General features: G+C 24.7%; 3 protein-coding genes across 4 annotated transcripts in view; 2 read left to right on the plus strand and 1 right to left on the minus strand.

The window, feature by feature from the left end:
- Positions 1 to 9073: 9073 nt before the first annotated feature.
- LOC129609856 (protein tailless) lies at positions 9074 to 10240 on the plus strand. Its single transcript, XM_055521995.1, has one exon. The coding sequence runs from the start codon at positions 9290 to 9292 to the stop codon at positions 10238 to 10240; it is 951 nt and encodes a 316-aa protein (XP_055377970.1). The 5' UTR covers positions 9074 to 9289.
- Positions 10241 to 16342: 6102 nt separating this feature from the next.
- Positions 16343 to 23958, plus strand: part of LOC129609572 (rabankyrin-5) — a 49458-nt gene continuing 41842 nt past the window's right edge. The window contains exons 1-2 of the mRNA XM_055521567.1: positions 16343 to 16476; positions 17959 to 18689. Of these exons, the coding sequence (XP_055377542.1) occupies positions 16473 to 16476; positions 17959 to 18689 (735 nt within the window). The 5' untranslated portion in view covers positions 16343 to 16472. The remainder of the gene's footprint in view (positions 16477 to 17958; positions 18690 to 23958) is intronic.
- The window catches only part of LOC129609574 (uncharacterized), a 40319-nt gene continuing 35242 nt past the window's right edge, over positions 18882 to 23958 (minus strand). For both annotated transcript variants that reach the window (XM_055521570.1, XM_055521569.1), the window contains exons 2-3: positions 19568 to 19806; positions 18882 to 19442 (exon numbers count right to left, since the gene is read on the minus strand). In XM_055521570.1, coding sequence (XP_055377545.1) covers positions 19209 to 19442; positions 19568 to 19806 — 473 coding nt within the window. In that variant the 3' untranslated portion in view covers positions 18882 to 19208. The remainder of the gene's footprint in view (positions 19443 to 19567; positions 19807 to 23958) is intronic.

Below are 23958 nucleotides of genomic sequence, written 5' to 3' on the forward strand. Positions count from 1 at the left end.
ACAAGTATTACAATTTTTCTTTTTTTTTTGCCATGAAAACAATAATAAAGGCAACTGCATAAACATACTTCTAATCTGTTTGAAGTTATTAAAGGCAAAGAATTAAAAACAATGTCCTCTTAAATAATATATCAAAAAAGAAATTATGCCGAATTTAGATTTTTTTTTCTGTACACATTTTATTATACGCACATATATATATTAATAAATACATCGGTTCTATACATACTATAAGGCCATAATTTGTACGTTAAAAATACTCTATTGTACACTTTTTCAGCAATTACTTTTAACGAATAATTACTACTTAAATCGAAAATCGTTAATCTAAAAGGTATATCGTTTCGATATATATCACAACAAACATATATATACACCTATTTTTTGCTTTAATATATAATAATGTACCCAGAATTCTATGGATTTAAAAAATACACGTATATACATACAAATATATTTGTGAAGATCCTTTTTACAGGATTATAATATATTAAATTCGCTCATTCAAAACGATCTTAAATCTAAATATATATATATATATATACTTATGTATATACATATAGGATTTATTCATATAAAAAGTACATACATATATATTATTTTTCCAATGTATTATACGCTTGTTTGTGTTCATAGTAAAATTTATATAATAATATAAAAAGAGAAACGAAAAATCTTCAATCAAAAATCATCTACCTCTCTTACTACTTGCTTTTCTGACTTTTCATTCATATTTGGATATACGTAAATAAAAATTCGTAGAAGCGAAAATAATCCTTAGTCAAAAAGTCCTTTTTGGTAAAGGAAAAAATGTATAAACGTTAAATTTTATATTGTTCAAATTTCATTGTAAAGGTACACGTCGTAACAAAAAAATTGTTCAATATTTAATTTATTTTTTAATAAGTTTGAAAAACAAATTCTGATATTTGCAAACTAAATTAAAAAAATTTTAATTTGATAAGAATTGATTGTTCGATTTTCTTTATTTGAAAGGTTCGCTACAAATATGTGTATTAAGAGATTGCAGATTTTAAAGTTTTTCGAGCTAGAAACTTTTATATTCTTATTACACACAGTAAATTTTTTAGTAAAATAAAAAGTTGTACTAAATTATAGGGGGCTTTTCGCATAACGTAGCAAATAATTGCGGGAATGATTCTTTGAACAATTTCCAGCAAAAAATTGTATGGAAGTGGAATCGTTTTCGAGCTATAGCCTGTTTAAAAAAAAGGACCAGATTTTTCCCTCATATAAATAAATGCTTATAACTTCGGAACTATACAACATAGATTATATACAACATAGATTGCTATTTATATTCGGTCGCGCAATAAATGTAATTTGAGTCATAGTTTTTGGGATAAAGCTCGTGAAAGACAGGACTTTTGTTTTTGTTTTTTTGAAATATTTTTTTGAATACAATGAAAGCTAAAAGTTAACCCATATAACATATTGTTCTATCACTCATAGTTTTGACAGTAAAACGTTTTAAATAATTAAGTAAAGGAATTTGTATACTTATATTACAGAATATTGCAAAAACTCTCAGGTATAATAACTGTTTTGGTCGATAAAAAGCCCAAGTTGCACTCAATTTCCAAATATTTAATTTTATTATACTCTTTGCAAGCGAATGTATTATACTCTTTGCATCAATATATTTTCTAATAATAAAATTGAATTAATAAGACATATGCAAGTTTCGTTTAGAAACAAACCAATGTATATAATTTGCAGCAATTTTTTTATTTAATATTTTTTACAAAAAGGCAGATAATTTGTTTGGTTATTTCTGTTTATACTGATGCGCGAACACTATACAATGATTTGATTCCATCTAATAAAACAATTAAACAGTTTTTATTTTTTGCAAGCTGATTTCAATGAAATGGATTTGTATTAGCACGATAGCTTATATTACATATTGTGCCCCAGTACTTTGACTTAATTAATATTTAATTTACAATTAACGAACTAATTTATTTAACTTAGAATTATGTTGAAAATTCAATTGTAAACTTAAAATTAAATGCAAGTTTATTTTTGAATATTATTTCTTTTTTTTTTGTCTACGAGTGTATTTTGATTTTAATATAAAAAATGCGCTCAGATTATAGAAAATAAAAATCAAGTCAACCAGGGTATAAAAGATTAAATGTACACAAAATCATCATCAAAAATCAAACTACAACACAAAAAAAAAATTTTTTTTTTATTATAAAATTACGAACATTATGCTAAGTATTTAAAACATAAACCTCTATTACTAGTTCATTTGCTCAAATTTAATGAACTTCTTTAAAAAGAGATTTTGTTATGCTTTGTTTTCCTTTTTTTTTTTTTTTTTGCATTTTTAGGTTCAAATTGTATTGTTAAAATGTTTGGTTAATCCTCTATCATGTCATCATCATTGCTCCTTTTGTATATATAGACGCTATTGTTATAATATAGTACCTAACATTTTATTGTATTTATAGTATATTTTTCCTCCATTTTTCAATTCAAGATTGGTTTTTATCTTTCAAATAAAGTTTTTATATCTCAATCCATTTACACACATATATGTGTTTGCGTGTATTTGTGTATAAGTTTAACATGTAAAGTATGTAGGGATTCAGAATTCAATTATAATATGTTATACTTTATATTGTAAGAAAAATATTCGTTTAAATTTCGAAAGTTTATGTAGAAATTGTATAGATGAAAACTGGATCTTTATTGTATCAGATGTCTGAAAGAAATCATTTTAAAATAAAGAGAAAATTTTTTCTGATTCAAACAATATGCACTTCCGCTAAAAAATTTCGTATAATTTAAAATAATATTAAATTTTGTAATAAGAATCTTTTGATTTCAAAATTAAAAAACCTGCTATTTGATAAGTTTTTTTTAATAATTGTACAAGTTGAAATAATTTTTCTTTATATTCAAAAAAAAAAAAAAATTTAATGATTTTTAAGGTAAAGTATCGCCCATTAGAATACTCGTATTCATTTTGCTTTACATATAAAAAGTCCTTTCAAAAGCGTTTTCATTTTAAAACGGATGTTGTCTCCCTTTATATAATTTATTTTTTATTTGTTGGATACATTTAGTATAGAATTATTTGAGAAAAAATTTCAAATGGGTACGTTAAGGAAATTATTTAAATTTCATATTCATAAATAATTAAAAAAAAAACTTTGTAAATCAACGTGATCAAATTTGTCGGGTCGATAACCGTATAAGATAACTAGAATATGCATAGTCATTTATGAGAATATGTGTTGTCACATTTTTCATCTATATATGTACATTTATTACATTTACTATTTCATTGTAAAATTTTGTGTTAAATTGAAATTTTTTGAAGAAGTTCGAGCAGTTACAACTTCTTAAAAATTTTAAACCTAATAATAAAAAAAATTGTTATTAAATTCATTAAAAATTTGTATAAGTAATTAAAGTTCTCATTAGGGATTAATGACAAATTTAAATTTAATATTAGCAATACAATAACAACATTCTCCGGCATGGTATATGTTATACAGTATATACAATGTAAACAGGTTTAAGTAATAAAGTAGCACTAAAATATAGTGTTTCGTCAAATTTATTAGCTCTAATTGCGAAATAAATTACAAAAAACTCTATTATGTATTTACAATCGTGAAGACAGGAACTACATCATAGTCACTTTTATAATTTTAATGTTATGGATTGAATGTATACCTATTTTTTCCAATTGCACAAGAAATCTGCTCTGAAATAGATTTGAGTTAAATGTAATATTTAAAGTTTAAATATTTTATTTTTAATTTTAATTAAAATTTTCATTTTATCTGATATAAATGATTAAACTTTGAGATTCTTCTCATTGGGAATTGACAGCTTCAGCTCATTGGGGATTTATTGTATTTCAGCAAAAATTTTGAAAATTAAACTTTTTTTTTAAATTACAGTTTCTTGAAGACGTCAACTACGTTTTAGAATGACTATTTTAATCAAAATTTAATATTTGAGAATTATTTAGCATTTATTAAGTAGCTATAGTAGCGGTAATTACGGCAGGCTATAGTCACCTTCCTAGTTAACTCTATGACGGTATGAAACTAGGGCATGATATCATGCACTAGCCCGCTAATTGTCTGCATTTATTCTTTGTATCATAATGCTTTAAAATCTTGAAAGTCATAACCATGACTTAAGTAAAAATTCTCTTCAAAATTTTTTTTAGTTTCAAAATATTGCACAACAAATTGTAGAGTTTGCTTAATAAAGAAAACTTACAAAACAAATAAAGGGTTAAATTTGAATTTTTCTAAAGTATGTGCTTACAGAATGCTTATAACATTCAAAGCATATAAAATATGAAGTACGTTAATATGCTTATTTCAAGCCGTTTATATTAGTCCTTTCAAAAACATTTTGTGTGAAGGTTTCACCTGCTTTTCAATGGAAGTTATACAAGGAAAACACATGTGCAAGTAAAAATTTTATAAAGTCTTCTTAAAATTCCAGTATTTCGATAACCGTGCGCTTTGACGCTCAATTCTACACCATTTTTAAATAGTAATTGTATTACCCATTTTTGATCCCCTAAACAAATGTATATACTTGTACTTATTACTTAATCACTCTGTATAATGCAAAGCAATTTTACACAGCTATGATTTTAAAAGCAAAATTTAACCTTACATATATACACACATATGTATAACATGTAGACTATTAAAAAAAATTTAAATTTTAAAATGAGGACTTCATTCAAAATAGCAAGTCTGGAGAATTCAAGCAAACAGATCTCCAGGACATCCAGCCTCGGTATAAAAATGACGTCCTAGAAAAATCAAATTTGAAGTTTTAATTACCAAAAGTCGTAAAAAACTAAAATAAAATATATTTTTTTTCCTAATATAGTTTCTTCTGTCAATACAATTTTCAAATCTAATTTACACAGTTTTGTATGCATTTCTAGCACAACTTATGTTTTAGCATATTAATCAGAGTATTTGACCCTAAACAATAATACCATAGATGTTAAAAACCGAGTTATCAGGAAGGGTTTTGAAGTATCTACTTTATTAAATTAATTTTTCATTGAATGACATTTCGTATTTCAGTTATTTAGCTACGAGTATCAAAAATTAGAAATGCTCGTTTATAAAAAAATTTAAAAATTAGAGATAATTTCGAACAAAATTTACCTATACGAGTACATAAAAATTTAAAAATATTTCAAAATATTTCCTTTTAGAATATCCCGAAAATTTGTGCATATTCGAACAAAACTTTCCAATTTTTTTTTTATATTTTTTTTTGTTTAAATAATACAGGGTGTTTCGTGACTAAATCCTTTGCTATCTACCATTCTTTTGACCCTTATTGGCAAAAAGAACATTTGCATAGAGACATTGTTCAGAGCTCGACAAGTTCCGAGTTACAAAGGCTTCGAGTGAATTTTGACTTTTTATTATAACTTCATTCCTGTGTCAGATAGGCACATTATTAAATATATTATAATTTAAAAATCTCAAAATAAGAACCTTCGCATTTATATATCTAGATTAGTTATAATCTGTTAAACACGTCACCAATGTTGAAGTTCGAAAAATTTGAAATTTTAACTTTTCATTTTTTAAAAACGTTAATATTGCAGGTGACGTGATCTTGCTACCTTCTCTAAAGTTTAAAAGTTGTTTAGAAAAATAAAGTACTGCAAAAGTTTTTTTATAACAACTTTTTTCCTTAAATGACTTAAACCGTTCGGAGCGGTATCTTTCTTCTGGTATACAAATGTTCAACTTACCAACCGAGTTCATATGATTTGTAACAAAAGTCTTTTATTAATTAGAATAATGAAACCACTATTTTGGCAAAAATAATTGTATGATTTCTAAATATTGTTAAAGCCTACATATATTATTCCATGATAAAATTTGTTGAATAAAAATGACAACGACAAACTGAACTGTCACTCTACATCTATTAATTTGAATTATTTGATCAAAATTATATTTTAAAACTATAGATAGAAAAATTAAAATTTATTCAGTCAATTAATCAAATTACTGAGAATTTTATGTTGAGAATAGCGTATTCAAGTAATATCGCTTGGAATAATTAAAGCCCGACCCTGTATATACTTGTGCTATTATTTATAGAGGTATGTATGCTCTTACATATTCAAATATGTAAACTAGTAGTAGTTAGTAACTAGTATTGTAATTAAAAATAGAAAGAGGAAGAAAGAAGCAAGAAATACAGTTTGTGTATTTTTAGACTATATAAAGACCACAGTTAGTAATCTGATTTTTGTTTACAATAGTTCAGTTTTATAATTATATTGGTTCTTTAACATCGACTTCATGCATCCATTAACTCACATTAAACATTTCTATTTCAAAAATTAATTTTATAATAATAACATTTCTTTCCAATTGAAATAGCAACTCTATATTTCCTTAGAAAAATCTTTTCTCTTTATAATATATAACACTGAAAAACCATATAAAATCCTTGAGATAATAAATAAATTAAAGTTAATTGCGTGGTCAAAAAGTCTTGTTAAACGAACGTTTTTTTGTTATATGCTCGTATTTTGAAACGTAAAATAAATTGACTTAAATGTACTTACTTAAATTTCAACTTATTTTATATGCATATAATGTAAATGAACATGTGTTCATACATTTTTGTAATATGTATTAGTTAACTACATATATAGAGGGGTTTTAAAAATTTTTGATTCCTGTGAAATATTAAAATTTTAAAAAAAGAATTACAAAATTACAAACCGCCATACACATCCTCAATCAAAACAACCCCCATAAAATTATACCTTATATTTTTATGATATCTTACACCATCATTGCATACAAACGAGTATACATATATTATGTGTATTTAGTTACGTTAGGTAATTATAAGTTATAACTTATAACGTTTATTAATTTTAACATTACAGTTTTTGTTTTTTTTTTTATTTCGTTTTCGCTCAACTACTATAACAACTATGATATTATTGTAACCACCCTATTTTTTGCTCTTTTCCTGCACAAGCACAATATTATACATATATATTCAATTCACCCCTATTTTATAGAAAAATTTTTCACATACAATATTGTTTTTTATATTTTTTTTTCTTTCTCAATTTATACTCTTGTTCTTTAGACCACCCTGTATATATTAACTTTTTTGTTTTTATATATTTTTGATCAACATCAACACCTTGGAAGTTAAAATATTTAAGGATATAACAATGTAAGAAGTAATATTTCTTTAAAAAGTTCAATACCCATATATTTTTTAATTTTATAAGGGAAAATAAAAAATTATGAGTAGACATTTAGAGTGAGACTGTGTAAACGAATAAAATTTATAACTACACATGCCTCAATGGCAACGATAGAATATACTCAAAAACAGTAAGAAAAAACTTGGATTAGCCACACCCTTTTGAACATTTTAAATTCAGAGTATAATGTTTTTAGTGCACAGATTTATCCTGTGAAAACAGAATTAACCAATCAGAAATATTTTGTGAATAAAGATCGCTAGTTAGATCAACATGATTTTGTATATTTTTTATTTTTGTTTGCAAGGATATAATAATTATTTGTTTATTTTTTTTTTTTGTTTTGGATTTTTTTTTAACATCCAGGATTCTGAGTAAACATAAGAAAAAAAAAAGTCATAATTTATAAATGATGACAAAGTAGATTTTACTATCGATGAATGACGATCGCTTGTTTACTTTTAACTTTTGTGTCAAAATAAAAATTAACTTTTTATAAATTATGGAAAACATCTTAAGAATAAAAAAACAGAAGCAATTAAATGTGTTAGAAAACTAATAAAAAAAAATAATAAAATACAATAATAATTATAAAAACAATTAGAAAGCAAAATATTTTTATTGAAATTATATTCTGTATAGATTATTAACTCTTATAGCCGCCGCACGTCGGATTTTTTATTAGAAATCGGTAAATTTCTTTTTGAAATTCATTAAGTTTTCGGATAAAAAAAATAACAATATGTGTACTAAAATAAATATAAGCTAAAATAATTGTTCAATTAATTATAATTTCTATATTTTATAAATAATATAATTAAAAAGTGAATTTTAAAATCGTTGAAGATATTTTTTTTGTTTATATTGTGACTTAAATTATAATTCATATTGTGACTCTTTTTATGTTGAATAAAATTCAATATGCAAACGGATATAAGCATTACTGATAATAAATATGAACATTTGTCTTCCCAACAATCAAGTAAGTAATAGTAATAGCATTTTCTTTAAAATTAAGAGTTCTATACTAGCACATAGTGATTCGAAGAGTATTTCTCATATAATTGCTCTTCTCTATACCATTAAACAAAAAAATTAATTGAATTTTAGGTGGCTTTGGAAAGCAATATCATCTTTACTTTCTAAAATCGTATGTATAATGCAAAATGGAATCACACCGTCGCGCTCTTAAATTTCACTTTAAAAATTTGTATGTATTTCATCATAAGTATACAGATGGTTTTTAAACAAAACTTAAGGTTTTCTTTGAAAATATGAAAACTACGTGCTTTTGGAGCAAATATAAAAAGTAAACAATTTTTTATGCCATAGCTAATGCGGGAATTAAGTTGTTACGACGAATATAATAGCTTAAATTTTTAAGTAACCAATTATAGAAATTTCAATTGAATGCAATATAGATGCCGGAATACCATCTAAATCGTTTTCTTTAACAAAACTGGACAAAAATATATTTACAAGTATATTTTAAAAGCCATTGTAGTGCACAATTATAGTCAAATCAATTTTAGATTAGTTTCCAAAATCAACTCTCATTCAAAATGCTTCAGTGAAAATATGACTTTTGTGACATATACTGAGAATTCTTTCTAAGCCATCATTTCGTATTAGTTGAAGCATTAAAATATTAGAACGCAAAATGGTATTTCAAAAAATTTGAATCACTCAAATGTCCTTTAACAAAACATTTTAGTTATTATCGATTTCATTTGTTTTCCGAAAATTTAATGTTAATTTAATTTTACATTGTATTTTCTTTCAGGTCGTATACTATATCACGTTCCCTGTAAAGTATGTCGCGATCACAGTTCAGGAAAACATTATGGGATTTATGCTTGTGATGGTTGTGCCGGATTTTTTAAAAGATCAATACGTCGAAATAGGCAATACGTTTGTAAATCACAAAAACAAGGAAATTGTGTCGTTGATAAAACTCATAGAAATCAATGTCGGGCATGTAGATTAAGAAAATGTTTTGAAGTTGGTATGAATAAAGATTCAGTTCAACATGAGCGTGGTCCTCGAAACTCAACATTACGACGTCAAATGGCAATTTATAAGGAGGCTTTAGATGATCATACTAAATCGACACATCATCAATTTTTAGCAGCTGCACCACAAGCTATTAATTTTAGTTTTTTAAAATCAGTTGCACCATCTTTGGACTTATCATTGGCAAGAATACCGCCATATCCACCAAACTTTTATATTCCAACAGTACCACATCATATTGGTGCAGCTCAATTGGGAACTGGAACTCTTCCAATCACTTCATCATTTTTAGCAGCTGAACAAATAAGAGAAAATGCTGCAAAATATTTATTTGAGAATTTGAATTGGACAAAAAATATTGCAACTTTTACGGATCTACCAATGTCTGAACAATTAGTTCTATTAGAAAAATCATGGAAAGAATCTTTTATATTATCATTGGCTCATTTTTTAACTCCAATCAATTTCTCTTTACTTATCTATGTGTATGAATCTGAGAATTTGGGTAAAGAAAATTATATTTTAGTTTCAAGAGAGCTTCCAATATTCCAACAAATTTTAAATCAATTACATCATTTGGCTATTGATAAAAAGGAATATGATTTATTGCAAACAATTATTTTATTTAAAGATAGTGAATTTAATCAAACAGTTAATATAACACTAAATCCAGAAGATAGTTCTAGCTCAGATTACAATAGAAAGAGTACTGTTGAAAGTTCTAGTATTTTGAAATTACATGAAGATGCAAAAATAGCTTTAATTGATTATACACTGAACGCTCACAAGTCTAACCCTGGCCGATATCAAAATTTAATTGATGTTATCAATTTAATGTCAAATATATCTAGTTTTACAATTGAAGAATTATTTTTTCGAAAAACTATTGGAAATATCACCATGTTTCGATTAATATCTGATATGTATAGTCAGAAAAAAAGTTAAAACACACACACATATATCAATATACACATAATTGAGCATAAAAATTAAAATTAATAAAGTTATGAAATAAATTGTTTAAAGTTTAAGAAAAAAAAATCGTGATAATGTTGGACAACAAATTTATGCCTACGCGTGTGGCTAAAAAAATTATCGTTGTATTATGTTTGAGGAATAATACCGTAGAGTTAAGTAGTTGTTAAAAAAGTTTAATTTTAAAAATATAACAAATAACCAGTATAAAAGAATTTAAAATACCTACGAAGTAGGTTAAATAATTTTTAAAATAATAGTAATAGAAAGATTTTAAAATTTTTGCAATAAATATTAAATTAAGTTTAAAAAAAGGCCTTTTTAATAAAATTTTGTTTTAATTTAGGTATGAATGTATAAATGTGTTATTGTGCTATTTGCCTCGTTAATATTTTAGTACATTAATAAAATGTTGAAGCACAAGTTAATCTACAGTTTACATATACATGAACATTTATTTATGATTCCTTGTTTTGTTCATTAGAAAGAGATGGAAAACAGTTCAGTTATTAGAAGTAGCAATTTAGAAAATTTAAGATGTATTTTTAAATGAAACGAAAACAGATTATCTGTGACAGTTAAAATATCTGCCAAGTAAAAATAGGCGAATTTCTTAAGTTTACTTGCAAACTGATTTTGCCAGAAAAACTAAATTTCTCTTTCAGTGTATACCAAAGAAATTCGTTTTAATTAACTTTTACAAAATTTATTTTAATGTTTTTTTGCCATTAATGCTTTCTGCTAAAATTTGATTTCAATAATAATTTTGATATTGCTTTCTGTTTTTAATGCAAAAACAGTTTCTCCGAACTTTTTTCGAAATCAGAAATATTTTTGGGAGCTATTTTAATTTTATGAAATCTTGTCAAAAATGTTCATACAAATTTTGTTTGCAAATTAACTTCACCTACAGTAATTACTAAAATTATTCGCCTGTTAAATTTTTGCTGTTGTTTGCGTTAATTGACAATTTGCTAATTATTAGTATAACGTATAATACAGAGAATATAATTTTGGAAGTATTTACATATATTCAATAAATTGTATTTAAATCAATTTGCAAACTAGAAATTTTGACATTTCAATCATACTTTACTAAACTTTAAAGTAGGGCTGCTTTTGGGTTTTTTGATGCGTTTACAAACTACAAATTCCAAGTCTGAGCATGGAATTTGTAGTTTGTAGCCCATCGTGGCTGGTGTTATTTTTGTGCCCATATGCACTGTTCCACTTTTATTTCTTTTTTTTTTTATGCCTAATGTATAAACCTAACTGACTTGTGCTAATAACTACACTGATCTTGATAATAACTAATTATACTAAATGTTGATATTTAATGGCATCCTAACTAAATAGTATAGTTTTGGGTTATATGCACTTATTTTATTGTTTCTATCGTATAATGATGATATTGAATGAAAGCCACATGATGACATTGCAAAAAAGTATATTGATTGCTCAGCGTATATGGGCCAGGAGTCGACGGCCCACGGAGTGAATGAGCGTTTGACATTATTATTAATATTATTATTATTATTATTAAAATATTAAGAATAAATATAGCATAATAAAGAATAATTGAATTAATTTTTCTGAAAATTAATTGTTCGAACTCGGAAATATAAGTAATAAAACATGTATAACATTCATAATATCTGTATATTTATACATTATATTGTTATAACATACATATATAATATATATTTTATAATTTTATGGTCTTTAATTTTTAACTTATGGAACAAGTAAAACATAAAAATTTTACTTTAGAAACACGGACGCTGTTTTAAATAAATTTTCATTGAAAAAGACCAGGTGTTGAATTGCAATAACTCTTGTTCCGATACTCTTCAGTTAACCTAATTTGATTTTTACTTTTTTTTTTAAATATTGGAAAATACACGAGAAAATATCAATTGGTATATTGAAATTTTAACTTCAAAAAAAAAAAATCTTATCAAAGTTTATTATTTTGCATTACATTGCAATATGTGTATGTAGCTACTATATGCAAAATAAAAGGACGCATTTGTTTTTACAAATTATAACAATAATAAGTTCAAGTACTCAATATCAAAACATAATTTAAAAAATAACAAATTATATTTTTTATACAAAATATTCCCATGAAAACAATAACGATTTGTTAGCGGTAGTGACTAATATGTGTACATATACATATAGGTAAATTTAACTCTAAAAAAAAATTTATTTTAATACATTATGTATTGCAAAAAAAAAAAAATTTATTTTTGATTTTAAAGTCCTTAAAATAATTAAAGGAACAAAAGGAGTGAAAAATTAAACAATGAAAAATAAAGTTACAAATTTATAACAATAGTGGTATTGGCAACAATATTCAAAAAAAATAAATATGTACACACATTTTCATTATACATAAAATAATTACTTATAAAAGAAAACAGGAGGAAATTGAATTTATATTGCGATCGATTCTATGTACTTCAATTTATTTGTTATACATACAACAAATGCATAAAACCGACACAAAACTTAAGTAAAACAATGGAAAAATTTTGTTTCAAAATAATATTAAAAAAAAAAAAAATAATTCATATTTGAGTACATTATAAAAAAACGAGTTAAAGTCCTTGTACACATTCTAACATATGAACCCCTCCCTATACATACATGAATATATTGGTTATGTGGTATTTTTTCGTATAAACAATTTAAGTGTTCATTATTCAGTTAAGTTTTCTTCTTTTAAGTTTTTTTTTGTTATAATTTTAAACTTATGTGATCGCCGCCGCATACAGGCCTCAGCTCAAATCGTGTATACATATATATATAGGAATTTTTAATATAAAACAATATTTTATTTATTGATTTATTAATTTTATTTTTTCTTGTTGACGAAATATTTTTTCGGGTAATTTTTAATTTTTTTATAGGTTGCTGTATATGACTTGAAATCAACGTTATCCTCCGGTTTTATCTATTTACAACAAAAATTTCCTTCTTAACTCTAAATAATATGAATTTGAAACAGAAAGCTCCAAATTGATAATGCAATAATTATTATAATAAAATCCGAAGTTTGAGATATTAATGAAAAAGTGTTTGAAACAAACATTATAGAATTTTCAGAAGATGAAATAATTAAACTATTATACATTTTTTTATCAAGGCCGTAAACGTCTAAAGAAATAATTCAAAACTGTTTGGCAAAACTCAATTTTCACTTTATTGTTCGCTTGTACTGGAAACTTATTTATTGAACTATAAAAATGTTTCGTACACAATTTTCTATAGACATTTAAACTACTGAAAGCTTCTAATATACCAATACACCTTATTATCAGAGTATTTAAACATGTGACACCCTATTACTTAATGTCTTAACTTGTTTTTTTAATTACAACTAATTAGTCATTGATTGATCTAAAGAAGGAGTATGTTGTACTTCAAAAAAAAAAATTATTACGGACATTTTGCGTCACTTTTACTTTTGCTTTTATTTTTTAACTTTTTAACTCTAAAAGTAAAAGGTAATTGGCGTAATACGGCCCAGAACAGCATTAATACCTTTCTAAAGAATCTAATAATAAGAAAAAAGCTAGTCATTATTAAAATAAATCTTGAATTTTATAGAACTTGGAATACACACTATAAGAAAAACTTTAATATACCAACACTTACATGTACTACATAGACTACAGGTCATTTGTTTCCTTTTTACAAAAAATTTGCGGTATATGCATACATATATGTAAGTTTAAATATAACGAGAAAAAAAGTAGAGTTGACCTTGTCAACTATGTGCGAATAACTAATGTGCCATAACTAACTATGGGGCAGACTATGACTTTAAGTTGCCGTATTACCATATTAATTTATGCAAAGTTGCAGTACTATGTGTTTTTCAAAATACTGGTTGTGCCAAACTACTATTGAAGTTGTATGGCAGCTACCAGAAAGAGCCAAGAAATTTTAGCGAATTTTATCAAGCACATCGGCCTTACTAATATATTCACTTGTGTGAAATCTCAATATCACAGCTTTTATAGCTTCTGAGATATAGCCAAATAACATTTGAAGTTGTATGGCAGGTACCAGAAGCAGCCAAGTAATTTTAACGACTTTTATGAGACACATTGGCCCTACTAATATATTCGTTTGTGTAAAATTTCAATACCATAGCTTTAATAGTTTCTGAAATATAGCCAAATAAATTTTGAAGTTGTATGGCAGCTACCCGAACCGGTACCCCGATTATGTCCAATTTAAATAGGGTTCTGGCACTTACTGCAATAAATCATTTGTGAAAATTTGGTGAACTTAGCTCAATTAGTTTTTGAGTTATCGTTCGGACAGACGGACGGACAGACAAAGCTAAATCAACTCAGAATTTGACGCTGATCAAAAACATACACTTGAGTCTATGTCTAAGACCGTTATTTCTTAGCGTTACAAACGGTAAGGCAAATTTAGTATACCCTTCGAACATACGTTCGTACAGGTATAAAAATTAACTGTTTTCTTCTTTTACATATAAAATTCACATAAACAATGAAGTTGACATTTCGACAAAGTCAATTTTATTATTCACTTTTTTAGTTTTAAAATTCTTGTTCTTGAAAAAAATAACTATGTATGGGTTATTAATATAAAGAATTTTTGTAATTCCGGAGATATTTCTTACTCACATAATATAAGCTTGGTCCACGTTATACTAAGAATTTAGTTTTATTAACATAAATGTTGTCTGAACGTATGAGACTGATAATCCTAACTATTAACTATTACTATATCTGACAATTACAAACTATTATAATAAATATTGAGGCTACTGTATTTTTATTTTACGGTACTTACTTTTACAAATTTATGAAATGCCTTTGCAAATTTATGAATTTTAATACCTTCTCATTCTTTTCCAAAAATATTTTGTTTTTCACCAAAAATTAAATTCAAATCAAAATGTTTTCATTTCATATAATAAAACTCTTTCTATTCCAAAGTGCCGTTAATTTATTCTGTTCTGTCAAACATATGTATGTTACTGTCTTTTCATTTGCAGACAAAACACAAAAATGCGTTTGTATATAAGTACATACATATATTCAAGTATTAAAAACAAATTTTTGATTGCAATAAAAAACTATTAATTGTATAGTTATTATTAATAAAATTAGTATTATTTAGATTTATTGAAATTTTTACAAATTAGAAATTATATCACCTTATAAGAATTTATTTTTAAAATTTACACAATCATTACTACACATGTCTTCATTATTTTGTTATATAAATAGTTTCCAATTAGCACTACACTTCTCAATTAATTCTCGTTCCAATTTTTCAAAAAAATTATGTGTTTAAAATCATATTAATGATTGGAGTTAAAGTAGAAAATAACGGATATGTAAATGTATAACACTAACACGAAACTGTTCTACACAAATATTGACATCAATTTCCTACAAAAATTTTTCCATTATATTTTGAAATAAAAAGTGTCATCTAGTTTGTGATATAATAAACTATGGAATAATTTTCACTCAATTCACAATTTAAAATTTAAATTAAAATTCATAACTCAAGTATAAATAACAAAAAGTTTGATAATTTAATTTTATTTGATTTTGAATTTCGGTGTGAAAGCTTAAGCTAAATGTTTTTCTGATTTTTATAAAAGTTTATATTATATTTTTATGTTTAGTATTTATTTGTGACATAGTTATAATACAGTTAAAATTTGTTAATAAAGTTTTATTTTAAAAAATATTTTAAGAGTGGTATGCCAGATGCAATTAGACGCCCATTGACGTCATAAGTTGTTAATAATATAATCCAATGTCTTCCTTTATAACTGTTAAACTTGAATTTTTAAAATAATTTTGCGCACATAATTTTTTTTTGTTATTTTCTGCAATTTGTAGGAAATTTCTCGCTCTTACAAAATTTTGATTAAATTTTGAAACTACAAAAAAGGTGCTATTGTGAATGAAAAATTTTCCTTATTTTAAATTTTAAAACTGGATTGTATGTCAGTATGTCACTTTCAAAAATGACATTTTAAATGTCATATTAGTGTTTTCTTTCTATTTTACTTATTCGGTGATTTGTATTTTGTGGAAAATAGGGAATGTTTTGATTCGTTTTTAGTTATTTTAAACAAAGTAATTTTTGCTAAAAATCACATTCTGATAATTAAGAATACTGAAATAACAAGAGAATGGGTATGTAGCTCTAAAATTTATTTAACAATTTTGAAAAGTTATTTTATGGTATATTCCAAAGTGAAAGTTGAAAAAACGTAGGGGCGTACTGTGAATGTTTTTTCTTGGAAATGTTTTAAAAATTATGAACAAATAATATTCAAAAATGTCCTAAAGACACATTTAATTGTTCTACAATCTATTTAACAGAGAACTACTATTATCAAACACATAAGTGTTACAACGAAAGATAGAAAAATATGCAATTTCCTGATAGCAGAAAATCAGTTAGCTTTGATTGCTTCCGAAATTGAAACTTTCTGATAATCAATATTGCAGTTTTGTTTAGAAGAAAACAATTTTGAATATTTACACATTTTTATTAGAATTTATATCAAAAAGTTGTGTCTCTGAGTTTCTTAGAACATAAAATGTAACCATCGCGGGTCTTATAATTTGTTATTAGAATCAATTAAATTCAAGTATTTTGCAAGTTTGTAATAAAAATAATGTAGTCCCAAAATAATCTTAAACTAAATTTATGGGATACAATAAAATTTTGATAATTTTTATAAGATATATGTATGTATATTTGCACATAAATACATATTATTTGATATATCAAGCAGTGTTCCCACTTGGTAAAAACAAAATGTATCCAATTTCGAGGAAAAAATGTATCCAAAATGTATTTAACCTCATAAAGCAGAATTTTTATAACAAGCCGTCCTATTGTTGGTTTTTTTATTTATAGAAAATTCTTTAAGAAATCACATACAACTTCTATTATATTTTAAATGTGTTAAAAGTTAAGGTCAGAAAAAACATATGCATATATGTTGTTGAACTATGTGCTAAAGACAATTCACCATTAAAACGGAAAAATTTAAAAAAATATGTACAGCCAATGCATTTTCTATTACAACTAGCTTACTCCAAAATATTTCTGGTACGTTCTTGTCTAAATGTTCTGGATTTGAATACAGGAAGAGGCAGCACTCATTTAATAAAGCAGATTTCTTACTTTCTTCTAGTAAACTCGGAAATTTGCTTAGAAATGCCAGCAAATAACACTTTTGAAAGATAAAGCAATTACGCGTTTTAATATTAGCAGCATTTTAACAGTTTTGTAACATTTATTTAGTGTTTAGGAAATAAATGTATCCATATTTCAGCAAAATTTTGAAATGTAGCCAATTTCGGCATTTTAGCAGATTTGAGTATCTTTGTATCCAAGCTAAATTTAAAGCAAAAAATGTATCCAAATGGATACAATTGTATCCAAGTGGGAAGGCTGATATCAAGATTTCCTAAAAAATAATATTGACTTTGACATTCTTTGATGTCATAAATTTCGCCACCTGTTGCAAAATAATAGAAGTTTTATGGAGGATGAATATTACCGTTATTTACATGTACATAAAAATTGAACTTTTAATTACTTTTAATCAGTATATTCTTAATATAAATACTAACATAATGCACTAATATTTCTTTTTTTAGCTTCTACCGATTCAGAGAAATTGGAAAAACATTTAAAATTACTTAAAGAAGAATATACGAAACTACAACGCGGCTATGCAGAACTTGAACGTAAATATAGTAAAGCGGCTGCATCGTCTACTGATAAAGAGGCAAAAGAATTCAGTAGTTTCGTTTCACGTCTTGTTATGACTGTTGCCACATTATACGGACGAAATACGTATTCAGATATAAAAATTAAATTATCTGACAAAGTTATTCCTGGTCATAAATTTGTTTTGAATGCACGTTCAGAAGAATGGCGTGAAGAAGTCTTAATTGATCAAGATGAATTAGATTGGAGTGATTTAGATGGCGATGTTGGATTTGCTCTTTTAAGATGGATATATACTGATGTTGTTGATTTACAACATGATACATTAGCTCTCGGTTTGCTTCGAGCAGCACATAAATTTAAATTACCAGGATTGTTAGGTTTATGCGAAAGAGCTTTAGTAGCTTCAGTGGGTGTCAGATCATGTGTACGTTTTTATTGCGTAGCTGAAGAAGTAGGAGCTTCTAGTTTACTAGAATATTGCTCAGGTTTGATATCAACGCAATGGGACGATTTAACACCGCAAGATTTTGAACATATGTCTGGAGCATTATTATATAAAATGTTAAAAAGTAAAACTAAATATCCGTTGCACGATGCTGTACGTCTTTTAAGAGAGGATGTAGTCTTTTTATGTTTAGTGGATAAAGCAAGTTCGGTAAGTTATTAATTGATTATTACTTAATTTCTGAACTCATAATGTTTGTAGTTAAAATATCTATGCATATCTAAAAAGTTTTCGTTATGTACATATTCAAAATCTTACTACCTACTAAACGGGAAATAAAAACAGATCATAATTTTTATCACCTTTATTCTTTAATAAAGATGATTATTAGGTATCAATTATTCTAATCTTTATTTATTAATCTGGAATATTAAGACACTTGCATTATCTTCATACATTTTTTTTGAGTTCAAACATAGATAATTACTTTAATAAAATTTATATCACAACATATAATAATATTTAAGATGTGTAAAAAAATAATAAAAAACTTAAATTATATTCTATATACAGACATTGTTTCAAAAATTATTTTTCTCTGTTTATCATAAACCTACATAATATACTGTTATATTATTATATATTTTTACCATTTCTCTATTTTTTTATTTTATATCTTTTATCTAACTACAAGCAATTTTTTTTTTCATTATATCCTAACGTATATTTTTAATATCGTATTAAACCACTATTTAAATATTTAAGGGCGTTGTATACAAAAATAACTGCCATTGCATCAGTATGTAAACCATTTGATTCTTTTGTTGCAGAATTACATAAATTGCCACGACAATGACAATATGTTGATATTGTAGCTTTTTCTGATGGTATTAATTCTTCGCATCCTTCCTGATAAGGTTCCTCAATACGGTGTTCCTCTTGCCAACCGCCTTGTCGAAATACCTAAAATTTAAGATTCACATTAATATCTAAATTGAACGTGAAATAAACCGAAAATTAATTATTTTTTTAAAAGCAAATATGTTAACGTAAAAAATTTGATTGTATTACTTTTTAATTTAACTTACTTGATCACGATATTTTTGACTAGCACAATCCCTTAAAACAGTCTCAATAGTATCACCGTTATCATTTAATACATATTTGTGAACTTTTTTTAAGCACATTGTTGAAAATGGGCAATCCACAATATAATCTTCAGACCAATCAAATTTTGAACACAATGCTGGCTGTTTCGTATTATTGCCAATTTGATACACATATACACCTACATGACACTGATAACATTTTATCGCTAATGTTTGACCTGAAATTCAAGAAAAATTGCAAAAATTAAAACAAATATATATACAAATTAATAAAAAATAAATATTATCGAAATACTAATTAAGCTATTTATGGTAAACAATAATATTGATAAAATTGTTTTTGACGATTTAATAATAAACTTAAATAGTTTAATTACTGGATCCTAATGCGTATTATAGATATGTACATGTGTATAATGTACAAATACATTGTTCAAGGTTTCTTTATGTTGAAAGTATGTAGATAAAATTAGTATTTAGTTTTTTTTTATCGAGACATACATACATTTTTTTAAGCTTATTCGACTTTCTGTACTTATAATCACTAAAGTACTTATTCACTCACTTTCTGTACTTATAATTCACTAAAAATTAGCAGAGTATACCATAAGAATGTGTGGTTTTGCGCTTTAAAATTGTAAGAAAAAAGCTTCCACCTCATAAACAAAGATGTGAAAATAATCTTTATAAAAGAAAAGGTTGTTAATTTGTTTTATAAGTTTTCATTTTAAATTCTCAAAAACTTCGTTGTAAAAACAATACAAATAAATTAAAAACGAAAAAAAAACTTAAAAAAATTTTTTTTGCTTCCTTGCTTGTTAACCTTTTAAATGTAAACAAAAATCAGCAAAAAACCATTTAGAAAAATTTATTCAAATAACGTGAAAACACAAAACACTCAAAAAAACTTAATTTTTAAAAGAAAAATAGTGAAAGTTTTTAATCATTTTTATGAAAGCTGTAAAGCACCATGTAGTAAAAAATATTTTTGTTAATAGCACAAATGATGACGATAAGAAAATTAATTTTAGTTTTTCCTAATTTTAAAGGTACGTCAAAGAGTTTTTTCAGTTCTTTATAATGCACGGAATTCAATCTGACCATTGTTTTTTTTTGTTTAACAGAATGTAAATAACTCTTTTTTATAATTACTTAATTTAATTGTATTTATGCATTTAGTAATTTTTGGATACAATGTTTACGGTACAAGGTTTCTGATTTTCTAAATATAATTGTATGAGAACTAAGAGTATATTCTAAAACTAATAGTGTTTATTGATTTTAAAAGTATTTCAATCTGATTTTTCCTATAACATTTTGTAGCAAACCCTTATTAATTTTATAATTTTATAATTCTTTATATGTAACGTAATGTATCAGCAATTTTCGGTATTATATTAAAAATATTTTTAAAAAAAATCATAATTAAAAATGATCTTGAATTGAATTTAAAAAAAAAAGGAAAAACAAAATTATTTTTTAATTAACTTAGAAAAAAAAATATTAAATTATTTAAAAAGAAACATGACATCATGTTTGTTGCAATATATGTAATGTGTATACTGTAACATGTAATGTTTTAATTTTAGTATAACATAACACCAAAGACAATGTAAACCACTTGGTTGATATCATCATTATACTTACATAACCATGTTTCTATTAAATATTTAATACGTACAGTGTTCTACAAAATTTCTAATATATCAGTTTTATATTAATTACATAATTTGTTCTATTTATTATTTAATTTATGTTTTCATTTAAAAGAAGAAAAAAAAATAATTGATTATAATTCATAGTTCTATTAAGTTACAACAAAATCAAAATTAAAAATTTAATTGACTATATATAATAAAATCGTCCTTATCAGAAAAATGACAATGCCGATTCCGTAATATAATCAGTATTGAAGCTTTTTTTACTAATAAATCAAAATTTACAAATCTTAACCAAAAAATTTTTTACAAAATCTTTAATTAATGTTTGATTAAATAATTTCAGTTTTGTATTTTCTCTTCTATTATAAAATTTTTAAGCATTTACTCTCATATTTCTATGAGAATAATTATTTCATTAACGTAATTATTCTCACATTGCCAAATTTTTCATAATGCACTGTGAAAACAAACATTCTGTCATTTATATTCATTTAAATGAGTACTCGTATAAATGTATATGTTCTATAAAAGTAAAGTACGAGTATTGTACCACAAAAAAAAAATAATACCCGTAAATATTCGTAAAAAAATATCCTTTTTGTTCTTGTTATTACCTCCTTTTTTTCTACTCTTCTCAAAGACATTAATTCTGTGTAAAAACTAATGGATATAAGAATTCAAGTAAACAACATAAAGCTTTTCAAAAAATAGATTTTTTTTATTTTTTCTGTATTAATTCTATGTTCTTGCTGCCTATAAAACAAACTTTTTACACAAAAAGAAAAAAGTTGCATATGTAACAAAATATAAGCAAAAAATTTTCAATTTCTAAACATATTTTCCATGTTTTTTTTTAGGAGAAAAAATATATAACATGTGGGTTCATATTTTAACCCAAGTCAAAGAGAAATTGAAGATATTTGAGTTCACTTAGAATACAAATCAAGTCATTGGAATCCCTTCTGAGTTCATTTCCTAAACAATAAACAAAAACTAAAATAAGAAAGAAAAAAATACAAAATTTTTTTCAACTTTGAACACAGACAGTAGCCTATTTTGCTCATATGCTTTTGGATTGGAACAAGTTTTTAACAAATTCTTTTATAATAAAAATTTATTTTTGTAAATTAACATAAAAAACCTATCGGCTAAACTTCTATTATTTGTAAAATTCTTTTATAATAATAATCTAAACGGAAATACAAAACTATTTTTATAAAGAAAAATGTGTTAAACTAATTTTATATGAAAATTTCTTCGAAATTAAATTTTTAGCAAAATTATTTAAAATTAAATTATTTGTTACCCATTTCAATTATTAGGACTTGGTTAGCATTTCAGTATGCGTTAACGCTCTATATTATTTGATTCTAAATTAATTTTGTTTACAAATAAAAAATTCTATCAAAATGAAAATTACATAAATGCACCGCTGTTCCAGATTTCATATTTTGTTTGAGCATACTGCATATAAAATAGAATATCCAACTAGTATTATTGTATAGTTAAACGACTAAGAACAAATATTAACAAATTTTAACTATAATTAAATTATTTTAATATAATAAATGTTAATGGAAAACAGTATATTAATTCATATCATGAGTTATATGTGCTTATATCAAATTTGTATTGTGATTGCGCTATTTAATAATGCAATTCTCTTCAACAGCCTCTATTGATATCTAAAATCTATATGTAGCTAAAAATTGCACCGCTTAAATCGAATTTAAAATTTATTTAAATAATAAATTGCATCTTCTAAAATTGTGCAATGAATCCTTTTCTTTGTTGTAATTTAATATTTTAAAAAATCGTATTAAAACTTGTTTGAAAAATCGGCAATTATATTTTTTACTGTTTATAGTAATGATGTACTGAGAAATCATTAAATACATACCTAATTATACTTTATTAAAATTCATTAAAGTGAAAGCAAACTGAAGATTTTCGTTTATACATTTTTATGCTTTTTATATTGATTTTTTTTTTCTTTAAAACATTTTAAAATCATACAATTGTACACGTATACCCCATATATGTATGAATGTAATATGCAAGTTTAAATTTTTTTAAACAGAAAAGATTAATTGAATGACCTAGATTTCACTTAAATATGCGTTAAGTTTTCAATTTTTTTAAAAAATTTAATTTTCTCTTCATTTTTTAATATTTTCAAATTTAACATTATGAATATGTGCCTAAATGAACATAATTATGAAAATATGTACTTATATGAAAATGTATGAAGTTCCTTCATATGTTATAATTATTTAATATGTTTAGAAGGGTCAAGTAATCAGTTAAACTATATTTATGAAAATTTTTTAAAGTAATAATCCAAGCAAAGAAATTCCCAAGCTTACCACCGTAACATTGGTAAAAGTTTTGATCAAAATAATTTTTGTAATTTGTTATGTTTTCGCATTTATAGTTTCCAATATTTGTACATACTTATTAAAAAATATAAAGTGACATTGAAATTCTGCATACCTTATAATTATATTATGAAAATTTTGTTATAAATTTCATAAAAGCGATGTTACAACTCAAATTATATACTATTGTTTGTTGCATCTTCCATTTTCATTATTTTCTTTTAACATACATTTATACTCGTACAATTGATCAGCTTAATGAGTGAAAGGTGTATTGTAATTTATAATGAAAGTTTAATTATATTATTCATATATACAACAATTTTTTGTT

Source organism: Condylostylus longicornis, unplaced genomic scaffold (assembly GCF_029603195.1).
Source record: "Condylostylus longicornis isolate FDR11 unplaced genomic scaffold, ASM2960319v2 ptg000040l, whole genome shotgun sequence".
NCBI lineage: Eukaryota > Metazoa > Arthropoda > Insecta > Diptera > Dolichopodidae > Condylostylus > Condylostylus longicornis.

What these genes read in the sequence shown, in the direction of transcription:
- LOC129609856 (XM_055521995.1), top strand. Translation starts at nt 9,290, where the DNA reads ATGAATAAAGATTCAGTTCAACATGAGCGTGGTCCTCGAAACTCAACA.